Here is a 24457-nt window from a genome sequence, read left to right on the forward strand (position 1 = left end):
TTGTGTGTGACAAAAAAATGAGTCAACATCAAACTATGAGTGTGACAAAATGAGGAGAAGTTGAGCGTCTCGTTTCATCTGAGACAAGAGGCTGTCGAAGTCAGTTAAACAGTGTGCAGTCACCAGAGCAGCCGGTTAATTCTTCACTCCATTATCTCCAGTTCCCTTTATGAGGGCAGTATCAAACATTCAGGGCAATACAGCGCTGATTGTGTGGCTTCATTAATTACCGGTCTCACCGAGAACATCTGTTAATTATGATTCCAGCAGAGAAGCTTCTGGTGCAATGTGATACTGAGGCTGTAAAGCAGCCGTTAACTGTACGCAACCGTTTCTGAAGTCGAGAGAAGGGCCAACCAGCGCGTGAAACTCACACTGCTTTCACTCCACGGGACCTTGGCTGTCTTAATTTGATCAGATTTAAGATACCTGGAGGTTTTACAATGTGCTCCACGGCCTATAAAGAGAGTCCTGTGGAGGTTGGTGCTGCATAAGTCTCCTACAAATGTACATTTTCTTAGAATTGACACACTCTTACTACAATATAGAGTTGCAAGCACAGAGACTGTTGAGCTTTGAATATATTTTTCATTAACTATAACTCCTGTGAAGCCTCTGTGAATGTCTGACAGTATTACAGTTATCATCATATGACAATGTTTTCCCATTCTATATGATAATAAAATTATTCATTATTTCTAATTATTTTCTCAAATGCGCAGTATGTGATTTTTGGTTGCTAGGTGTCTACTGACTGTCAAAACAAAACAAGGCATAAATAACGAGGTATCATGGGAGTTGTTGTGAAAATCTCTCAGACATAATTTCACTTTACGTTGCGTAACATTTTGTCACATTCGCTGACTTTCTTCCTCAGTCAGCCACTCTGGGTTTGAACATCATTGGAAACATTTGGGATGATGTAAGAACACAACTTTACAAAATATACAACAAAGGTCTTTTAAGTGAGGACCGACAGATTAGATCGGTCGACCTATAACAGATGTCGGCATTTATGTTGCCTGATGTGAAACAGATTATTATGCAGAAAAAGATGCTCGGGTTATTTCTAAACAATACATTTCCAATTAAGTATTGGTTTCAGTGCACTGATGTCATTTTACATCATTAAGTTTACAAGTCAACCATAAAATATCCTGTTCTCAAGTGTTTGTTAACCTCATTTGAGAGATCATTGCAATAAATTAATTTGGGGGATTTTGACTGATCAATCTACATCGGCCCCCAAAAAATAAATATCAGACAGGTTTTAGTTTTTAGAAATTTTAATGCAGAAATGTTGCATATCAATATAAGTATCAATACAGATAAACATTATATCTTCAATTCACCATGATAAGTGAGCAAACTCACTCTGCTGATGAAGGCCATGAGATACAGCTGAAAGCTCCAGGAGACGTAACCTTTTTTCTTTTCAAACTACTATCTCTGTTGCACCTGCGTAATAAAGCCCTCCTGTGAATGGTTAATGTTTTATATCACACTGTACAATTTGTTTACACAGCGTTACCAATCATTAATTATCTTTGTTATGCATAATTACAAAAATATATGTTAAGAAACACTAGTAATAGATTAAAGCGTATCATAAGTTTTATATATACTGTGTATAAAAGCTTAATATAGACTTAAATAAAGTGTTGCCAGTAAGGGATGTGATGCTAGAATTAATATAATTTTTTCCAAGTGTTAAGTGAACAGGTGCAGAAACCCACTGACACAGACTGACATCAAACACAACGTCTTGCTCATCTGTTATAAGAAGTGACACACGTTTTTTTTTTTTCTTTTCCAGTGACGCCTGATTTCCTGTATCTAAGTTGTGAAAGAAAAAAATGGCAGAAAAAGTCATGGATAAATTTTTCATTTTCCAAGTCTGACTGTGTTTATATTTCAGTGAGTTGTTTTATCCCGGACTGCACGACATCACTGATGGGAAAACACCTAATTTCCTTATTCTGCCTCCCAAGTGCCGCATGAAATAGCAACAACAACCGTACCTGTATTTGAACGGCCTGTAAAGATAACTCTGACCATGGGAAACATTCAAGTACTGCACAGAAAAGACTGTTGAACAATGAGCGACACTGTGGGTTTAGCGAGTGCCATTAAAACTATAATTAGAAAGTAGAAGAGCGGCGTGTGATAAGAGATAATAAATGACATTTCGACATCTTTGATACGCTTTCCTGTTGCTTTTGTATACAGTACGAATTCTGTATGCAAATCAGGTTTCCTGAGAATGTGGGCCGCATTGATGGTAGCAGGATGTAGTCTGAACATATTTTAAAGGTCAGTAGTAAAACAAAGTGCAGCCTTTTTTCTTCTGACGTTTGAATTGATAAATCATTTGTGTTTTATTCAGCACGGCGGCTTACAGTACATGTGGAAAAATGAAATGTAAATAGTCTTTAAATAAATACATTAGAAAAGCAGACAAACAGCAGACGTCATTTAAATAGTTAGAGACATGTAAATCCATGTGAAATAGATATAAACAAATGTGTTTTGGACGGGGCCACTGTAGTGTCGGAGTACAATTAGAGAACCTTGTCGTCGGTAGCTGGTCACCTCCTCACCACTTCCTCTTGGCCTCGGGGAACAGCCATTTCCATTTATCATTCTGCAGGAAGTAAAAGAAATGCTAGGATGAACATTAAATACAACTCGAGGAGGGTGACGTTTTCCAATGAAAAGCGTTTCGATGACATAACTAACCTTGAACCCCGAGGCTGAGTGTTTGGGTCTGATGTCCTCCAGAGGCTCGTAAGTGTTGCTGTTAGGTTTAGGCCCAGCCGCGTCCACGTGGCCAGGCATCCGCTCGAACGTATTCACATGAGGGTAGCGGCCGACAACGCCTTCGCCAGGGACCTCGGCATACACCGAATCAATCTGCTGCTCTGATCTCGTCTCTGTAGTGCGTGGGCTGCCGGGTTTGCCAGCCAGGTGATAGACAGCGCTGTCGCTCATGTGTTCCAGGCTGTGGCTGCTGCACGAGTTCGTCGTCTCCATGGCTTGTCTGACGGGTTTGGGGGAAAGTCTTGGTGGCGTGTGAGGGGGTGCGCTCAGCCTGTAGGACTGCTCTTCGTCAGAACGGTTGTCCAGGAGCGGCAGAGATCTGCTCTTGCTGTCCAGCAGGCCGAGCTCAGAGTAAACGGAGGCTGGCGGAGGCGGAGGACTGCACCTCCTTGTGTTGTGATCCTGGGCTGGGGATCTCTCAGGTCTCCCTGGATTATCAGCGGGTGAATTGTCCTGAGAGGTGCGACAGAATCTGGGTGATTGCTTACTGAGCTGAGCGTACAAAACCTTGTCCTGGTCGTTCAGGGGTCCACTGTCAAGGTGCCTGCTCCTCCGAGGCAGAGGTGGTCCTTCCTTTTTTTTACAGAAAAAGCCAGGTTATTAAAGTCAGCTTGGAGATGTTGACGCAGTAACAATTTCAGCGTAACGTATTGGTTAGAATAACCGTACTCACCTTTAGTGTTCTGTTGGTCTTTGGTGGCCGTGTAGGTGGCTGCTCTGAACCATTTTGTGGTTTTGGCATGTTCCTCCCAGCGGCCACAGGCTTTTCTTTAGGGCTGATCTGAATGACATCATAAAGGCCTTCATTCAGCGCCTGCAGGGGCAAAAAAAAAAGGACCAGTCAGAACTTTATTCTTGCTCAACTCAACTTAACTTACTTAAAGCAAGCAACTTAGGAATTTATTCTCACCTCGAAGCACGAGTACGTCAGATACTCTCCGAACGGCTCAATGGGGCTCGTCTTGTAGTGTTCTATCAGGCCGAGGACTGTGCTGTGCCCCTCAGTGTCTCCACACACTACAAACTGGCCCGCTTCGCTTTGGTTTATCACGAAATGTCGACACCGATCCCTGCCTCTGCAACAGGAAAACAATGGTCTGTTAAAGCCTCTGGACGTTTGCCCCAGAAATCAGACAAGAAGGATTAAAAATCACAAAATAAAATGCGTTCCTTTGGCTAAAAAAATGAGAAGAAATAGAATGGGAGTAAGATCTGGGGTTGGGAAAAGATGGAAAAAAGTAGGATGTTTAGTTCAGTGTAAGTTCAATGAACACTTGAAACATCCCATTGGTGACTTTTGGGGTTTGGATGTTCTCGGATAAAATTTAACTGCCAACAAGTCACTTTACCCGTCCTAGAAATGTAACTACAGCCATATCAGCTCCCTCTGCAACACGTTGGTCAGACTAAACCAATACTCACTTATAAGACAGTATGTATCCGATGGCCTTATCACTGAGACGGATCAGGAAACAGCCCAGCTCCTTTTCTCTGAGTATTTCTTCTGCATCCCTGTCAATAAAACCAAGAAAAACTTTTTTTTTAAAAAAGGCAAAAAAAAAAACAAAACACCTCAATATAAATGTTTTCCCAAAAGCCAAGTTGGCACAAGTTGACAAGAACAGCGAGGCGGATGACGTACAGTAAATTCCGCCTTGGAAAGTACATCAAAGGAAAATCCATTTGTGTTTTCCATAAACCTGTCATTCATAAAGCAAAAAAAAAAAAAAGACTGTGTGACGAAATCATAGCTCGTGGTGTTTATGTAGGAGGAGAGGGCAAAGGTGAGCATGGGCGTGTTGACAAGTGGACACTTTCCATCATACAAAGCAAAAGAGCTGACCTAAACGTTTGCTGTACTGGTACATCCCTCAGTTACAATAATAGGAATTAATATATAAACCATAAACATTTATTTTCTTGACAATTTAATACAACATTTTAAATTAAAATTCAACAGATCATCTCTTTTCACTCTTCATTTGGAAAAGTTCAGCATAAAAACAAGACATGGCAGCACTTCAGAAAATGGGATATCTTAAATTAGTGTATTCAAATTCTGTCCTGACCCTTGAAATAATAATTAGAAATACATTTTTAGATTTTTTTTGAAAAATGTTTCCTCAACAAACACTCACTTTCTCGTGACGAAGCCCACGAACCAGGTGGGGAAGAAGCCGTTGTGGACGATGAGCGGCACCTGAGTGTCTATGAACCACTTAGAAGTCAGTTCCCTGAGTCTCCCCTCGGTCCCTTCGGCGTGAGAATCCGCCGGTGGTTCCCTCTGCTCCATCCTCGCCCGGTCCTAATCAAAGCCGCACAGACAACCGGTTAAGTCAACCCAACGGTCATTTCTCCAGTGTGAGCGGCGAGGCTGTGTTTTAGCCGTCTAATTTGCTTATTTTCCAGGAGGCGTCAACCAAAGCTCAGTGTCCTCATTGTTGTAGGTCAGCACTGGTGTAGCAAGAACAACTTCACAATCATTCGTGTGTGTACAGTACTTTAAATTTTTAGAAATATATACACTACTATATTTATTTACTGTTATATTGCAATACTTAATTATTATTCAAAAAAACTCCTCGGTGTCCTCAGAGTCCAAAGTCCGTTCTCGCTTTTGAAAACACTTTTCATGGAACAAGACTTTTTATTTACATTGACCTCCCTTGCTGTAATGTCACACTGATGTTAGGCAAAAATGTATTTTGCATGTAGATATGTGGTTAATAAGTCAGGCATTAATGCAGCAGGGGATCAGTTCGTGTAGTGACAGTACCTACCTTGAAGCAAAGTGTCAGACAGGTCCTGAGGCAGGGTGATTTGGTATGTCTCTGATCCTTTGTCCTGGACCCTGAACAGTGGCAGATCCTCTGTTTGTCTTGTCTGTGCAGTGTGCAGCAATTCCTTTCAATCCCTAGAGAAAAACAACAAAAAATGAAATGTATTCTCAGTTTAATGTAAAGCTCGTGTACTGCTACCATTAGCTGAGAGATTTTCTAGCACAGCTGGTGTACATACCTTTCCTTGAGATTACCAGTGTATGGTTTGAACCCGGTGTCATTTCAGCAAACGTTAAAATGCTTCTCTCAACTTCTGAACTGTGAGTATAACTGAGAGAGTATGACCCCTCATGGGAGATATAGACATATGACATTTACAGTTACACATTTTTTTCCACCGGGTTGGAAAGCAGCAGTGTTGAGGCAACGGCACACACAAAGGCGGTTCACACAGCTCATTTGCATGACAGGGACGGCTCAAAGTGCTGCTGAACAAAGCCAGAGGAGCTTCCTGAAGAGAAACGGAAAGTAAGACCGCACAGAAACTGTGGTTTGTGCGCACACAAGCGCGCTGGTTCTGCAAGAGAACATGTTGTTTTACCCACAGACTGTCTGCTTACTGTAGTAATGGGAGATACGTTGCGTCAGCAGTTGATCCAACCTGGGTTTGCAATAAATCATAACTGAAGCGGCCAAAAGTGTGAAAGGATGGAAATGTTTGGGAAGATTCACTCTGTTTGCTGAGATTTTTCAGGGGCACAAACAAGACACTAATAAGATGAGATATTTCCAGGCCTTGTTTTTAAGGTTCTCATGAATAATATCTAACTCATCCCCCCCATGGCTGAGGCAGTCGTCGTGAATCACCTCTTTTGGTTTCTGATCGGCGGCGAGGAGTGTACTGTAGGAACTCCCTGTGGGGGAGAAGCAATAACCAGAAACAGTCTGTGTCATACTGAGCGGGATGAGACGGTGTTTCAGCATTCCCCAATTTTAACGTGGCTCCCACTTTGATCTTAAATGACACACTGCTTCTTTTCCTCTTCGCCCAGCTGATCCGGTCTGCCTCTGAACGTGACACCAGTGTGGTTGTGGTTGTCTGTCTCCCTCCACTTTTCATACAGTCAAACTTACGGGCTTCTCATCCAAGTTCCAATATGACTAAATGTTGCTACAGTACCATGAGCTAGAATTTCAACATCATCTCAACCCTGTCTCATCTCAACAGATGGCTTTGTGACTCATTATACGCTCCTCTGGGGGTGTGAAGAGGTTTGGTGTCAAATGTTATCAGTGGTTCCGTGTTTGTAACATTTGATATTACGTGCAAGAATCATAGGACATAAATAATGAACTGTTACTGGCGCGCGGACAACACAGAGATGTATTTTATCGACATTAACCATAGAGCTAAATGGATATTTACGAAAGGAAGGAAGCAGAGGTGCCAGACAAACGGACGGCTAAAATGCTTTATCAGTCTGGTGACGCACCCACAGTGTGGGGGGGGGATGTGGGTCTTTAAAAAGGTCACAAGTCAGTTGATGTCTAAAATGTCATGGCAGCAAAATCGAATTGCTTTTGCCTACACTTTCCTTTTAACCGGAGAATGTCTATCCAACAGACGTCAACCGTAAGTGTACTAAAATAGTAATCATGTCACTTAGCAAAAAGCAAGCTGCACATTTATCACAGTTGGTTCTGTAGTTTTACTATATTGCCATTATTTAGAACAAATAGCAGAGGACAAGTCACCTTCAGTCAACAGCGTCTACAGACTTTTTTGACTTGCATGGCCCTAAGTGGGGTATACCTTCGCCAAGGCCCCACAGTCACCTTTAATTCAATCAAGCCTAGTCCAGTATCAACTCGATGACCATCACTCTGAATTTCAAACTACCCATAACTGCTAAAACCATAATTAAGGCTCACCAGGAGCCACATTAAATTGTACTCGTCTTGATTTATTTCATCGAGATCCATGCATTATTCTCTGGGAAATTAACGAAAATGTCAAAAAACAAAAACAAACAACAACAAATAACATCTTATCTTGCAATGATAAAGAAGGTGAGAAAAAGTTTCTGGATCCCTCCCCTTATCTGGAGCTACACTGTAAGTTCATGGGGTCTAAGAACCATCCTCCATCTAAGTTTCACATAGGTCTGTTCAGTAGTTTTTGTGTAATCCTGCTCACAAACCAACTAACCAACAAAAAACTGGATACAGGCGAAAACATAACCTCAAAATTATAAAACCCATTCATTCTTGTAGACGTATTTCTTGTGGTTCTTTCTTAAAGTTTTTGAATATCTTATGAAGGAAGGCCCAAACCTGGTTAAAACGAAGTGCCACCTCTGAGCAGACAGACAGCAAATCAGAGATGAGGAAAATTGAGTGGCACGTGGGGTGGCCAATCAAGATTCTAGAGGGCTAGGTCACTTCCTGGTTACGCCCCTGTCTGGAGGACCCTCATGCATCGTGTCATGGCACGTTCAGGTCTACAAACATCCATCAGCACGAAGCGACTGAACAATTTGTTCTGTGTTCCAGCAGGCTGAACTCTGTTCTGTTACAGACCTTTGTCCCACTGTATGAGTGAAACTGTGCATGTCAACAAAACAGCTGATGGATTTATTGATTAATGCAGCCTACTGTAGCTCCTTAAAAGACCAGAGAGAATGACTCATTTAATCTTCTCAAGTGCTGCGTGGTGTTTCATGTGTCGATCTTGTATTTCAGAATTTCCACTGTTTTATTACCTACTGCATAATGTGATGTAAATGTTGTAGTTGTTTGTTTTGCTTTGATTTTTATCTTCATGGACATATTGAGAGTCAACACAGGGAGTATGAAGAGAGAGAGTGAAGGCTATAGCAGTCCAACTCACAGTGAGGATTGTCCAGTTTTGTCATTTTCACTTCACTGCATTTATTTGTGGTTGTATCATTTTGCCGATTGGAATTTTACATTCAACATGGAAAAAAACTATAATAATCGTTTTGTACGACAGCTCTCTTTCCGCTCAGTGACAAGTTAATCAGATATTAGAAAGTTCTGGGGAATTTTGTCAACCTGTTCAGGAGAATTTAATCCTTAAACTGATCTGAGAGCATGTGAAGCTCCAGGCAGCAATAGAATGAAACTCTAATTCTTCCACTTTTTAGTCAAAATGTTGTACTTTTTACTCGACAACATTTACCCAAAAGATATACTTACAGTTCTTCCTATCAAATCAAGATTTCACAAAAAACTAAACTACACAAAATCACATCAGCTAGCTACAATGAAGTAAAATACTTTTACTTCAGTGAAAATTCAACTGGCCTACAAGACTTTTTAATTGTGACAGAGTTTTTTCTTTATAGAGTAATATTGCGGCTATTAACCTGTATTTTCTTTGTACATAGTTCTTATATTTTTCATACATTTTGCTTGTAGGGTTTTGGTTTTTTTTCTGGTGTTTTGTTTGTAGCTTATTAGCTTTTATGAATTATGTCTTTTGCTCTGCCAGGGAGTCTGACACAACAACATGTCACTAGAACTACGAAAATCAGAAAGAACAATACAAACAGTATAGATAGGAAACATTAACCCAATAGATATTTACAATTGCACATTGAGGGAAATATTTACACCAAAGCGGATTTAAATAAGGGCCTTGGTGCAATTATGTGCTGTTGGGCCTACACTGACTGTGCATACAACATCTACAAGGCACATATCATATATCTGCCACATAATCATATAATATAATAAATGTATAAAATATATGTGGCAAATAAAACATGTGTCATGTAGATATTTTGTATCCACAGTCAACAGGGGCCCAACAGCACATTTTTGGACAGGGGCCCCTTATTTAAATGTATGTAGTGTTTATATTGTTCTAAATGCTTTTTTGCTTACATTTGTTTATTTAAATATTTTTTCTATCATTACTGTCTTTAATTGATGCTCTTTATTTTTACAATCCTCTTTGCTGCTGTAATAATGCACATTTTCCCATTGTGGGATTTATAAAGGATTATTCACAAAGACTGATTTTTTTTTTGTGTGTTCCTGTTGTTATTGATTATCTCAGGAGCCATGCACATTGCACATCGCACATTTGCACATTTCACATTTATTATCTACTGCACACGTCATGTACACACAAGGACAGTTACTCTATAATATGTTTATCTTTTATTCTAATAGTTTTTTTTATTATATATATTTTTTCAAATTGTTATTTTATTCTTTCCAATATCTCTCTATTATTGTCCCTATTTTTTGAGACTTACTCTTGTGCTGCTACTTATTTCCCTCTGTACTGCCGTGTTACAGGTTAATTTCTCCCAAGAGGGATCAATAAAGGAACATCTTTAGCAATATATTTATTTTATTATGTGATTATCTACCTAACAATTTTAGGAATTTGTATTCTTTTATTAGTCTTCCAATTACTAGGATCCTCCTGCGGCTATATGAACATATTTTTCAAATGTCTTGAACGTTAGATCATAACTGCTCTTCTCTTTGACCTCCACCAGCAGCTGGAGTATCTGAGGGTGCACATCTGGTCAAACAGCGCCACCCAGCGGTTTCCGCCTCCTCCTCCACCCACGTCACCCGTCGAAAAAAATTAAACTACACCTCCCATGTTCCCCCTGGACAGGAGGCAGGCAGTCATGTGGATGGAAACAGGAGTGGGCATCCGCTGCGCTGCACGAAGAAGAAAGTTCGAGGAAAGATGCACGAAGAGGAGGATGGCAGCGAAGCCGGGTCCTGCGCAGCCTCTCGGGTGGTGGTGGCCTCCAGGTCCGTGGATGTGGCCGAGGCCGAGGGCGCGAAGGACCAGGCCTCCAAGCTGTGCGGCTACCTGAACAAACTGTCCGGCAAGGGGCCTCTTAGGGGCTACAAGCCGCGCTGGTTCGTGTACGATCCGAGGAAATGTTACTTGTACTACTTCAAGACTCCCCAGGATGCCCTGCCGCTCGGACACATCGAGATCGGCGACGCGTGCTTCAGCTACGACGTGGAGGGGGAAGAGGGCCAGTTCGAGATCCGCACGGCCGAGAAGGAGTTCCTCCTCAAGGTAGGAACTTTATTTTTTTGTTTCTCGTGCATGTTGTAGCACAGATCTGACCGTGTTGTGCTGTCATTTGTCACTTCCTTTGCCATTGTGGCAAAAGGGCAGACAGACACACCCATTCTAAATGCAACAGCTTTGATTTGTGCTGACAGGGAGTTGATCTGACAACTTCTCAAGAACATCTGGCTTTAAAAAAAAAGATCCACAAGTGAATCATGTTTTTTTTTCTTTTTTCTGGGCATCAGCACATGATCAGCTGATTGCATCAGACAAAACACTGACTGCCAACCCCCATGTTTACATTGCATGTAACTGTGAATTATTTATTATTTATTTTTTTTTTAACATACACATGAGCTCATCAGCCCTCATGTCAGCTGTGCCTTTTTATCTGGGGGGGGGGGGGTCACAGCATCTCATGTGATGCTGATGGTGATGCTCTGTCATATGACTTGTGATGGCGTCAGTGCCAACACAGGTGCCTCTGGTATTTTTTTAAAACTCCGCTCCGCCTGCTCGCTCGAGTCTGCATCACTCTCAGCAGATGGAGTGAATAGTTAATACCAAACAGCTTGCTCAGGGCCCCGCAGGCTGGAACTGAGACTGAAACCAGAGTCTGCCCTCATTCACATGACAGAATCAGAATTGTAACCTGTTATTTTTAAAGCGCTGGTGGACTCTTTCATATGTTGTTTTTTTTAAATTCCACAGCTGCTATCATAATCCTGATGTTTCACTTGTCTTTTCCCTATAAAAACTGATTGATGCGCGTGTGTGTGTATGTGTGTGTGTTTGTGTCTCCAGGCCCCCAGCAGGCAGGTGATGCACTACTGGCTGCAGCAGCTACAGCAGAAACGTTGGGAGTACAGCAACACGCGAGGCTCTGGCCAGAGGGACAGCTGGAGCTCGCCGACCCTGGCGTACCCTCCCAGCGGCCTCGTCGGCAAAGACAATGGTAGGCGGGTGCGAGCGCACACACACACACACACACACACACACACACACCCACACACACACACTCTCTCTCTCTCTCTCTCTCTGCATCACATCCAGGCACCAAGCTGAGAGTCAACACTTATATCTGATGGATTAATGTTTGCTCATGTTATTCTGATTCCTGTTTCCTGTAGAAAAAACGGGCTGTGTCACAGTCGAGCGTGCATTGAATGAGATATCAATAAAGGGAATGAAAGAAAAGGACTCTACCTTATCAGGGGTGTGTTTTATGTTAATGCACTCTGATTGTGCAGACTGCTCGCTGTTTGCAAGATACAAGCGTTATCATGGCAGAATAAATTCCGCCCAGCGGCATTTACAGTACAAACAGGAGGATGTACTTATATTAATATTATAACCAGCAGGGGCCTCAGCTTACATACATCAGCATGACACTGCTCACATTCCAGGTGTTGACCCTGGTGAAGTCAGACAGGTTAGTCACCTGGCTTGACTGGAGGAGAAGTGATTCACAAGTTAATGTCTGAAATGTCAGACGGCCCTTGACCCTTTAGTCAGTGAGCTGTGTTGAAATGCAACCAGACCTCCCACTAATGGACATTTGTAGCCTCTAGCTGTGAAGACATTAAATGTTTCATGTTGCTCTTTTTTTTACAGCGAAAGATTAACACGACTCAGCTTCACACTAAAACCAAGGTAATCGCTACTGACTGCTGTGACATGTGCCAGCCTTACTCTGCCGTATGACTCGGAAGCTCTCACAGGTTCAGAAGAGGATAAAAGGATTTGTTTTTCCTTTTTCTGATCATGTCAAAGTAGTCCTATCATTGAAATACTTGACCTGCGGTGTAACGACGTCTATGTGTTGGTGGCCACAGGTCTCCCCCTCGATACTTGGCACCATAATTGTGGAGCTGCGAGGCTTTTTTTTATATAAACAAATGTTCCCACGCGGTCCCGGCGAATTTCATTGAAGGGCTGATTTATATTTAGCATGCGGGGCAGAGAAAATGCTGCGCAGTGTACTTTCTGATGGTGAGAGAGCTGCTCGTGTGACCACAGACATCCACCCTGCTGTAAACGGCAGCCTTGGTAGCTCAAAATATTGCTTCATTTTACTCTGGAATCCGCTCAGGGACATCACAGTCTCATTTCCTCAACAAACAATTGAAGCTGCAAAACAGAAGTGGCGTTATGACTCTTCCTTTTATTGTTGTTGTGTGTTTTATTCTCAGATGCGTTTGTCTTCGAGAAGCTGAGTGACAGCATGGAGAAGGTCCGTAGCGACTTGGCGGCAGTGGAGGCGGAGACGGAGGGCGGGGGAATGGTGGGGATCCAGTCGGCCAGAGGGCCTTCCGCCGCGTCCACGAACCCCCTCAACTTCTCCCTCAGAAACTTCGGTACAGAACTCAGGTAAGCCTGCTACTGCCGTGTCCCTGCCAAACAGGCACAACGAGTTTGAGCTGCAATGAGGAAAGACAACACCTCTTCAATTCTCTCTGAGGTTGACGGCGGCAAAGGGGAAATGGTTGCATCCATAGGTGGCTAGTTGCTCTAGTTTGTGGCCACCGACAAGTTCCCCCTTGTTGGCCAACACGACACATCTGTTCAAATGACGCAAGGCGCTGACATCCAAAAAATGAGACGTGGTTTGGAATTCGCTTTGTCTCTGCAATGGAAGGAGAGGTCACTGATAAAGGTGCACAGGAATCTTGGAGGATTTGAGCTGCTGATAGCATATCTCCACACCCGTGTGCTCTACTTTTTGTGATAAGGGTGTTTTGGGATGATTGACTGTTGTGTTGGCTGACATTTTTTTTGTCTCAATACTGGTGCAGGATAATTCTTATGAAATATAATAGAGGCTAGTCTAAGATGTTATCTGTAAGATGCTGTTTTTTGCGTTTGAATCTGTAAGTTAAAGGAGACATTATGATCATTCCTGGGTTCGTACATTTATTTTGGGTCACAACCAAATAGGTGGAATAGGTTTACACGCTTGTGTGCTAATAAACACATTTGTCACACTGCCCTTTTGCTACAGCTCTGATTTAGCTTCCGTCTCTTTAAGGCCCCCCCCCCCCTCCTGAATAACCAGACTGCTCTGATTGGTCAGCTCACACACGCCTGAGCCAGCACTGTTAACAACACAGCAGCTGTGCTAAATCAATTCTTATATGCCAAACTAGCCACTAGGCAGAAATGATTCAAAAATGTTTGACTATGTGACGTAGTGTGATGTCACAAAGTCACAGAATTAAAGGCTGGAATATTGACGGGGCGTTTCGGGAGCAGTGTTTTCTGTGGGAGAGGGGAGCTTCTGTTGGCGCAGACTTTGACCTTTTGAACTGTCAAACCTTTTACACGCTCAAGAACATGTATAAAACACTGAAGTCTGATACTTCTCCTTTAAGCACGATATCATAACTCATGATCAGAGCAGAAGCAGCGGATGCTCGAGAATGATAACTCCAGAAATGCTGTGTCAGAAGATTAGTTTTGGCCGCAGTGAATCAGTTATGGTGGGGCGGCTATAGACAGACGCTTTGATTAAAATGGCAGCATGTGTGCCCTGTCAGAAGAGAAATGGCCGAAACAGGTCCAGTGTAGACGAGGTGTGATGGCGTGAACATGATCGCGCTGCACTGAAATAGTCGCGCGTTTGTGCCGATCTCACATTCAGAAGTGTGAGAAACACAAGTGTGAAGGCTTGTTGTCAGTCACGACCCTGTTTGTATTATGCGCAAGATAAAATGTGAGGCTTCCATTTGCTGTCTTCAGATTATTATTTGATTTTAAAAAGACATGTTCCTCCCATAGAAGAGAACCTGGACAGGCTGAGCAGATCGGTACGTATTTCCTTTTACCTGTATACAGCTGCAGTTCTGTCGTCCAGACAAAACAAACAAAAAAGACAACAACAAGGCTGTTCGTGCTCATGGTATTATTGACAACATAGCAGAGCATGAGGCTTCCCTGCAGTTTGTCCTTGATCCCTGTGGATTTTTCTCAAAAGCTTTCACATCGTAGCAGCCACTGAATGTCCAAGATAACACTGAATGTCCATGGTCTTGGTCTTACTCATTCTTTTGTCTGGTTTCTGTTTCTGTCAGGAACTCTATGTCTTATCTGCGGCCGGGGAGAGGAGGCGAGAACAGACGCAGTGTGTTTTACACTAGCAACAGCAGCGCCGAGGATTGGGAGCTGGTGGATGCTCCACCCAAGGACTTCCCTGAACAGAAACCTCATCCAGACACACACAGGCGTACGTCCATTGCGTCACTCATTCGCTCACTGCTGTGACTAGTGGATGAACAATGCATGTTTCTGTCTGCTCTAACCTCCTGAGTCCATTGTTAATTTTTACGGAAAACACCAAAGAGTCATGCAGTTCTCCTCTCTCTCAGATTCCTTTGGGTCGGCGTTCGACTTTGTGCGCAACCCTTCGCGGCCTAAGAGGCCTTTGCTTCGAGACATGATGGGCTCCGGGAGGTTCGGGCGCAACAGTTCAGAAAATGTCCCAGCGGAGTGTAACGGCAGCAAGCCTTTTGAGCTGCAGCTTCGCCTCCAGAGCCAACAGGAAGAACTGAGCCGCATGCAGCAGGAAGACGCCAAACTCAGAGAAGAGCTGGCCGGTCAGAAGGTACAGCGGTCCCACTCTTACTTATAAAATGTAATCGCACAACAACAACTATATGCTGGCTCGCTGGAAAACTTTGTTCACACAAGAGCCTGATCATAACTGTATTTTTTTGTGGCTGATACCAATATTAGGAGGTAGAAAAAAAAATATACGCAGAATAATACGAAAATAAACATTATTCTGTCCACAATGACATCGGTGCTCTGAACCAATAAACTTCACAGGGATTTCGATAATTAAATTATTTAATTTAGTTCAAAGCACAGCTGATGTACTCTAATTTTTTAAAATGTTTAATTATTGCCCCTTGGAATCGTTATCATGAGTAAATTAGACCAACCTCATTTTTGCCGTTCCTTATGTTACTTCAACACACTTCTGTTACATTGCTGTTGCTCCATGTGCATGTATCTTTAAAACCAAATATTTTTCCGTCAGCCTCATCTTTCATTAGGCTATTTGTGTTAGCTAAAGACTCATTTAGACTTGATAAAGAGCAGCTTTTCTTCTGTTTGATGCCTTGAAAGTCCTCTCTGATAGTCTTCTCACCAGTGTTTCTTGTTTACGATAATTGCAGTATTTAAAAAAGCGATGTAGCAAAGACTTGATGCTTTTCGCAGTTAACAGCAAAGAACCATGACTGACTTCATAAAGTGGGATTTATCTGGAATAGAGGGGAAAAACCAAGCTGACTGGGGTGCTTTTTTTTTTCTCATTTTAATTCATTCGGCGCAGGCCTGGGGGTTGTGGTGCCTGACTGGGCGGTTTGGTGTAATCAACATGCTCTCACTAATACAGGAAGACAGCGAATGATTAGTCATGCTTCAGCAAGAAACGAGGAAACAGCAGTTCTCCTAACAACAATCACAGCTGTGTCGTTCCGTCCCGCTGCTCTCTGTTCTTGTTTTACTGTTTTGGGACCGGCCGATTGGTCACAACGGCTGCAGCGCGAGTCGGATGAATGTGTAATGTATGTGCGTATTCTTCCCCCTGTCAAGTGTTTCACTGCCAGCTCCAACTTTAACAGGAATTTACTGAGTAACCGAGTCAGATGGCTGCTCTGCGTAGCCACTGTAGGAAACATTCTGTCACTCCTGACTGAAGCCAGCATTGTGTTGTTAACAAGACTGTTTCGCTGTATGTCCTCCAGGTAACGTTGGGCCTAGACTGAATTTGATAATCACATTAGGCCCATACTCTTATTAAAGGGTAAGTGCAGCCAAGTGACAAGGAACGATGTTTTCCCACAAGCCGTCTCTCGGTTTTTGTGCCGGCAAAGTTTCATTATTACATCTCCAAAACGGGGACGTTTCTCTGTGGACACTTTGTCAGCATTTCCTGCCTGTGTAAGAGAACTTCGCCAAAGAAGACTGTACCTTTTATTTATGTAACTTCTATTCATTATTCTTGTGTATTGCTTGTTGTGACTGCGTGCACGTGATGCATCAGTGCATTCGCGTTTGAGCCAAGTATCTGCACACTGCAGCGGACTTAATGAAATACACAACTATGATAAACTTTCGTTATTGAATTTCATGCTCTGTGATTGGTTTAACAGGGCGTAGTGGTGCTGCATGTTGCTGCTTGGGTCAGCATTACTGTAGCCTCTGTCAAAGAGTGTGAACGAGAAGGAAACATTTTTTTTCAGCCGATGTGGTTAGCCACTCACATTCTGACGCATCCTATTGCATGCAGCTTGTACACGATGTTGTAAACAATAGCCACAGTCAATATGATGGTTTTTGCAGGGTGAATTGGTGCCGGGTCTGATGTTGGGTGGTCTTTGTTTTTAAGTTCAGGTGGCCAGGGACATCAAATTAACCTGGAATCCCAACAGATCGGACGAGGCACCTACATTTTAAGTGGAGATCATGACCCTGCAAGACCACATGTTGACTAAAAAACACCCTCTTTACTTAAACAGGAGCTGGTGAGACTTCTGCAGCAGACTCTGAGGACCACCCAGTGCGACAGGCAGCCAGCGCAACGTCCACCCCCGGCTCCGGACTCTCCTGCGGCGTCAGACCAGACTCAAAGTCCAGCAGTAACCCAGGGAGAGATCGATCAGTTGGAGGCCCTGCTTCAGGAGAGGGATGAACAGATCCAGTCCCTGTGCGGCCACATGGAGCGTCTGGCCTTGGAGAAGGACAGTCTGCAACAAGAGCTCAAGGGCCTGAAAATAAAGGTGGGGGAGATAAACGACCAGCTGGGCATGCTGATGGAGACCATCCAGGCCAAGGATGAAGTCATCATCAAGCTGTCACAGGAGAGCTCCGAGCAGAGCGGCAACCCAAATGATCCTGGTTCACCGTCTCCTAACAAAGACCAGCAGGAGGTGGACATCCTCAAGGTACAGACGGAAACACTTATGTTATTATGAGAACTGGGGGCGCTCATTCGGGTTGAATTTGTAAACCAAACTGAACGCACGTTTCTCCAATTTCAGGACAGCCTTCAAGGCTACAAATCCCAGAACAAGTTCCTGAACAAAGAGATCCTGGAGCTGACGGTGTTACGCAGAAATGCAGAGAGCAGAGAGAAGACGCTGGAAGCAAAGGTACGAGCGCGCGTCGGTCCGTTAACGGTGCACTCTGTTATTAGAAACAGGAAGTCTGAGTAACTTTTAGGGGAAGTCCAGTACTGACCTCAGCTGGTGCCCTCTAAACCTAAAATGCTAAGTAGGAACAATGAGTAACCAACTGTAATCGTGCTCTTGTTAATGCTAACGTGATTCTGCTGTCTCTGCTGCAGTACACGGCCCTGGAGGCCAAGCTGTGTCAGGTGGAGAGCAAGTACCTGGTGCTGCTCCAAGAAGTGAAGACCCCGGTGTGTTCGTCAGAGCAGAGCCCGGCCCGCGAGGTCATCTCCAGATTGCTAGAGGACGCGCTGCAGGCAGAGAGCCCCGACCAGCAGGAGCAACACATCTTTAAACCGAACACTGTCAGGTACGGACGGAGCCTTCCTGAACCGATTTGTTCAGATTGAAGAGTATGTTCAGTTCGTCTGTAATGGATAGCATATTTGCTTTAACTTATTATTACGAAGTAAGTGTTGATTGCACAATGTAGTGGCTGTAGAATAATTACACAACAGGTGAAATCCCTGAGTTCTCCCTGAAAATGAAAGGCTCAGTTCACGCTACGACCTGATCTGCTTTCATTTCTCTCTCACAGACTAAATGGATGAATGAACTTGCACTTTTTCTCCCGACATTTTCCTTCTACTCTCCCCTCCATCCCTACGCCTGTCCATGCTGTAGTTACCTGTTTGTGCGGCGCAAAACTCAAACTGTGTTTTTTTACTCTTTATGAAATTGAGACAGTTTCCGTTGATCATTTCGTCACAAAAATGTGGCAACAAATTCAGCGTTTCCTGTGTTGCTTGTCGTTCTCGAGACAACTAGAACGAAACCGATACTGACGCCGATCATTAGCCATTTTGTTAGAATTTAGAATAGCCAGCAAAGTTTCTTGCTTATCTATTTCTTCTGCTTCTTTACACTTCCTCTCCACTGCGGTTAGTCGACACATTTAGTTACCGGTAACTGCACAGACTCGGATGGTTCAGTGTCGATATCCCATTATTCATGACGTGTAATCAATGAGAAGGCGTTGTTGGCGGGACACTGAGTGAGACCACAGAGTGATGGATACTGACAGACAGACAGTGGATCAGAGCATCAGAGCCAACATTTTTTAATTGATCTAGTTTATCGGCAATTGCACGCAAAAAAACACAGACATCAATCATCTGAACAATGCTGAATATCGTCCTGGATAGTCTGCCACATGGAAACGCGAGAGGGGAGGAAGTTGAAAAGTTTTCTGTTTCCGCTCAGTGTTGCAACAATTACAAAGCATTTAACATCTATACTAAGTTTTGCAAAGGTAATGACTAAATGTAGATCATATCACATCAAGTCACAATGGGAAATTTTAAGCACCAACACTGAAGTAAAATAGAAAACAATCCACAGCGGTGTCAGTCCTTCAGCAACAAAGGCCTAAGGTTGTTTGTAGACATGGCAGTCCTCATGTAACTAATTATTATTAATCCGACGTAGTCACCAGACCTGTTTTACATTCACACATGGCTGCATTTCATTTTTCTTAACTGGAAAAACTTGATCTGCCAATTGGTATTTTGGACTTGTGTGCGTGTTCACGCATGTCCTCATCAAAATGCGTTGTTTAGGTAATCCATAGGTGATCGAGTGATGTCGGTATCCCTAAAATGTTAATTACTTTTGGAATGACTTGAATAACGTTTTCTCTCTGCCTTGGTTCATCGTCAGTGAGTATGACGCGTACGGCTTCAAGACCGTCCCTGAGGAGGAGGAAGAGGAGGAGAAGCTGGTTGCGAAGGTGAGAGCTCTGGAGCTGAAGTCCCTGTCCATGTGTGATCAGGAGGTGTCCGTCGGGGTGAAGTGGGAGAACTACCTGGCCAGCACCATGAACAGAGACCTGGTGCGATCCCCTGAGCTCAAGGCCCTGATTCGCTGCGGCGTCCCCCACGAGCACCGCTCGCAGGTGTGGCGCTGGTGCGTCTCCTTCCACGTCAAAAAGTTCCGGGACCAACTGGCGCCCGACTACTACGAGACCTTACTAAACGTGGCCCGGGACAAGCCCAACCCGGCCTCGAAGCAGATCGAACTGGACTTGCTGCGCACTTTGCCCAACAACAAGCACTACTCCTCCCCGAGTGCAGGCGGCATCCAGAAACTCAGGAACGTCCTGATGGCCTTCTCCTGGAGGAATCCAGACATCGGCTACTGCCAGGGACTGAACAGGTACGGGACAACTTCTGGTATCCTCCTTTTTCTCTCTCCTCTGTCAGGCCTTGTAACCATTACATTTCATCGCCTGTTTCTCCCTCAGGCTTGCAGCTATTGCCCTGCTCTATCTGGACCAAGAGGACGCCTTCTGGAGCCTCATAGCCATCGTGGAGGTCTTCATGCCAAGAGACTATTACACCAAGACTCTGCTTGGCTCACAGGTAAACAAGCTCAAAGGTTGTGTGTCTTTTGTTTTTTCAAGGACACTTCCAGGATTCTGCGGTGTCAGCAGTGTCGTAGTCACGTGACTGAGGCCGCTGCTCGTGAGTAATCAAAGAAAGAATGCAGCGCAGTAAACAGCGCCGGTTGTTTTCTTGCGTCTGTGCAGGTTGACCAGCGTGTGTTCAGGGACCTGATGAGTGAGAAGCTGCCGCGGCTTCACGCCCACTTCGAGCAGCACAAGGTGGACTTCTCCCTCATCACCTTCAACTGGTTCCTGGTGGTGTTTGTGGACAGCGTGGTGAGCGACATCCTCTTCAAGATCTGGGATGCCTTTCTCTACGAAGGGCCGAAGGTGAGAGACGGAGGAGAAAGTGAAACCGTAGTCCCTCTGATCTTGACAGACACAGAGACATGTCCTGACATGTTCACAGAGTTCTAGAGGACCTTTTAAAAAAAAAAAATTGTGATGTGGCCATACAGACAGCTGAGTTTAGTTTCCTACCATCATTTTCTGATTTTCTGATTATTATGTATTCTTGTCAAAGCATTATGAATAAAATGGCCACTGGAGAGAATAACCAATATGTAATAATCCTGCAACTCTGCAGTTCTTCTTCAGGTCCACAGAGCCTTTTAGCTTTTTATTTCTTTTTAGCTTTATTTTAGCTTGTTGTTTTTGGTTTTGGATCCCACAAGCTGTGCTGTTATAAACCTTATTTCCAGCAGAAAAAAGCTCTCACAAACTAACTATATACTACCTGCACAGCACCGGTTGTCAGATGGACAAAGTTGGCAATCTTTTCTTGAAGGAAGGAAGAAAGAAAGAAAGAAAGAAGGAAAGAAACCTACCCAGCTGAGACTGACTCATTATTCAGATGAATACACATAAACAAAAGGAGGGTCAATATTGGGCCTGCTAATGTTGCTGGATGTGCAAATAGTCAATTGTTTGCTAAGATGTTAGCTAAATGTTTTTAAGCGGTAATGTATTGACACTTAATGGTTTAAGGCTGTAGAAGAAAAATCAATCAATGCATTTTTAAACCTGCTTTAAATGAGTTTTGGCCACCAGGGGGCAGCGGAATAGTGGAATAACACTGACTTACTGTGTTGTCACTGTTCAAATTATCATTGGGGTTCATTTGTCTTTGCATTCATTGATGAATGTAAGTCCAACCATCACTCTCTCTTTAGTAGGTGGTGTTGTCCGTCTCCTGAGGGAAACAGCTGGTTATTTAGCTTCTAAACGATCCGCTTTGTTCACCAGCTGGTCACTAACTTTGACCATCTGCCTGTTTTGTTGCCGGGCATGTAGTGTACAGTGTTAAGCTTTTTACGTGAGAGACAGCAGCCTCCTGTGGCTGAAATCAACACAATCAGGGAAAAAACAAAAGCTTCTGTAAAGCTTGTAGAGTTGGGCGATAACTCTCTGCATTCATTCCTACGAGCGACCACTTTCACAAACAGTCAGTCCTGTGATCAGTGATCATATATTTATCATTTCAGGGTCTGTGGTGGCAATCAAACTTTAGTTCAACTCTTGTCAGCTGTTAATCAGTAAATAACTGAACATCTGAACACACTGTGCTGCATGCTCAGACGAAATACTGTTGTGCCCACACGCACATCTAACAGCGGCATGTTTTCAGTCTGGTAATGTGGCCTCGCATGTCAGATGGATGATGTGTGCCGCGCGGTACGTGAGGCAGATTTCACGCCTTTGATCATTTTTTTTCCCCCACAGATCATATTCCGCTTCGCCCTGGCTCTCTTCAAGCACAAAGAGGAAGAGTTTCTGAAGTTGCAGGACTCGACGGCCATCTTTAAATATCTCCGCTGTTTCACACGCACCATCCTGGACTCGAGGTACAGTGACCCACGTTGACAATTTGTTCTGGTATTCGCCATCACGTGTACAAAGCACAGTATGTTCAGACATCTCTGAGGACGGCGTGTCTGCAGGAATTAAGAAGCGAGATAATTAACCCTGGAATAGCTGATCCTATCTTCTTGCTGGTGTAAACAAACTGAGTCATCTGTGGGTTCTGCATTCGTAGACATGGCAACTGGGCATAAACAATATGGATATATTTCAGTACGGAAAACGGATAAATACCTGCCTCTCATAGCAGATACCGATAAGATAAAAAAATGCTTTCTCTCTTTTTGTATTTTTACCTCCTCTTTGAACACTAGCAGAACATGTATTGCAAATTGCAATCATGTATCCCTCTGAAACTTCTTCTTCTTCTTCTTCCTCTTCTTCACACAAGACTGGGGCACTTCCATAGACTGGGGTTCGTTTGGGTTAGCAGGGGAAACAGAAATATGAATCTGCCAGGCCTGAGCCGACATCGTGTATTATGAACATAGCGATATTTGCCATCGTCTGCAGTATTTTTTTCACAATATCGAACTGCTGTGTGCTTCTTTACCTGAGAGGAACCAGCCTGAGTGTATTCTAAACTTTACTTCAATTTCTTACTCTGTCATTTCTAATGCACCGGATGTCGCAGGCTGTTTTGTTGCGTTTGTGATTCATTCTTTGCGCCAAAGTTCTAATTTAAAAGTTCTTATTTATATTATTTTGTTATATAAAAGTGTGTTTTTTTGCAGAGAGAGGTAAAGAAGTGAACAGCATATCAATCTCTCATTCCTTTATTTATTCATACTATTCATACTACTAATCAGCGTACAAATAAAATAAAATACTTGATTATAAATATACCCGACGATAATATTGTCTAGTGCGATATTTGTGCGGGACAATATGGTGACATAAAAAAAACCCAAGCCTAGAGTCTACCTTCAGTAAAATCAGTCACATTGGGATCTCTTGCATAATAATTAGGTATTAATTAATGCGTTGTGGCTTCGACCACAGCTCTTTATTGACCAGAGCATGCTGAACAATATAAAACCATCCTAGGCTGACAGAACTGTCTCCTTTCCTTTTCTTTCTTTCAGGAAGCTGATGAGCATCGCTTTCGGGGACATGAACCCGTTCCCCATGCGGCAAATCCAGAACCGCCGCTCCTTCCACCTGGAGAAGGTGCGTCTGGAGCTGACGGAGCTGGAGGCGATCAGACAGACCTTCCTGAGGGAGAGGGAGACGAATCAGGACGGACGGAGCTTCGTCAGCGACGACGAGGAGGATAACTGACCGTAGCCTTGTCACGTTTCCCTGGCACTTGTGGCTTAAGTATGAAGATGAGAACCTTCATCACCGACACCAGTGATGTGCTGCAGCTTGTAAAGGGATTTTACTTTTCCTAAAGAATTGTTGGAGTTCAAATCGGAGCCAGAACAATCAACTTTCGATCAAGCAAAATCGCATCGAAAGACCAAAACATCACAGCCGATCAGGCTTTCTATCAGTATTCCTGCCATTGTTTTGGGTTTTTTTTGTAAACGCCTTATTTGTTGTATGCTCTTGTGTTTATGTGACAGTACGCTGTGATCATGGCTGTTCAACCCGCAGTGCCAAACTACATTCTCGCAGTCCCAATCAGTATTTCTAAAAACATGGCTGTGATCTTTTAATAGTCTGCAATTTTATACCTTTTTAAGGACTGATTGTATTTTTTACTTTTTATTCGCTCCCCAGTTCCTTCCTTAAATGTCTTAAAATTCTTTACCCAAAATTTTTATATATATATATATATATATATATATATATATATATATATATATATATATATATATATATATATATATATATATATATATATATATATATATATATATATATATATATATATATATATATATATATATATATATATATATACATATATACATATATATATATGTGTATTTATTTTTTTTTCAATATTGCCACTCAACAACACATGTATGTGTTTGATCCCTGTGTCTCATGATGCACTTGAATCACTTATGCTGCAATTCAAATTTTGCTGAATCTTAGAAATTAAGTCTTAGAGCCGACTGATCACTAGGTCGCCCTAGATTGTACATATCATTCCATACTCTTCATATTGTCAACTTATTTTTATACCACTTAATTACTTACATTTTCCTAAAGCAAAAGTCTGAAGAGCTCAAACTATTTTGCACCGACAATTTTCTTTAAGGAAAAATTCAATTAGAAATGAAAATTCAATCATTATTGCCTCACCCTCATGCAGACGGAGAGTCGGGTGACGTTTTGTGGTTAACAAAAT

At 43.0% G+C, this 24457-nt stretch overlaps 2 protein-coding genes across 3 annotated transcripts; one reads left to right on the forward strand and one right to left on the reverse strand.

The window, feature by feature from the left end:
- Positions 1 to 1808: 1808 nt before the first annotated feature.
- Positions 1809 to 6008, reverse strand: LOC115586071 (SH2 domain-containing protein 7-like). Of its 2 annotated transcripts, none has more exons than XM_030424834.1 (8): positions 5839 to 6008; positions 5601 to 5734; positions 4959 to 5125; positions 4243 to 4332; positions 3731 to 3896; positions 3494 to 3634; positions 2740 to 3393; positions 1809 to 2665 (listed from the first exon to the last, which is right to left on the reverse strand). In XM_030424834.1, exons 1-8 carry the CDS (start codon positions 5972 to 5974, stop codon positions 2597 to 2599), a joined length of 1557 nt encoding a protein of 518 aa, XP_030280694.1. In that variant the 5' UTR covers positions 5975 to 6008; the 3' UTR covers positions 1809 to 2596. The 2 variants fall into 2 exon arrangements, with proteins under 2 accessions (XP_030280694.1, XP_030280695.1); XM_030424835.1 differs by having other exon boundaries at positions 1809 to 2644; positions 5839 to 6007.
- Positions 6009 to 10273: 4265 nt separating this feature from the next.
- On the forward strand, positions 10274 to 23924 carry tbc1d2b (TBC1 domain family, member 2B). The gene is made up of 13 exons (XM_030424585.1): positions 10274 to 10680; positions 11482 to 11632; positions 12870 to 13047; positions 14748 to 14899; positions 15042 to 15277; positions 17202 to 17627; positions 17724 to 17834; positions 18029 to 18222; positions 19572 to 20066; positions 20155 to 20272; positions 20440 to 20625; positions 22018 to 22139; positions 23241 to 23924. Exons 1-13 carry the CDS (start codon positions 10336 to 10338, stop codon positions 23434 to 23436), a joined length of 2910 nt encoding a protein of 969 aa, XP_030280445.1. The 5' UTR covers positions 10274 to 10335; the 3' UTR covers positions 23437 to 23924.
- Positions 23925 to 24457: the final 533 nt, after the last annotated feature.

The sequence above is a fragment of the Sparus aurata genome, chromosome 8, assembly GCF_900880675.1.
Source record: "Sparus aurata chromosome 8, fSpaAur1.1, whole genome shotgun sequence".
NCBI classification, from domain to species: domain Eukaryota; kingdom Metazoa; phylum Chordata; class Actinopteri; order Spariformes; family Sparidae; genus Sparus; species Sparus aurata.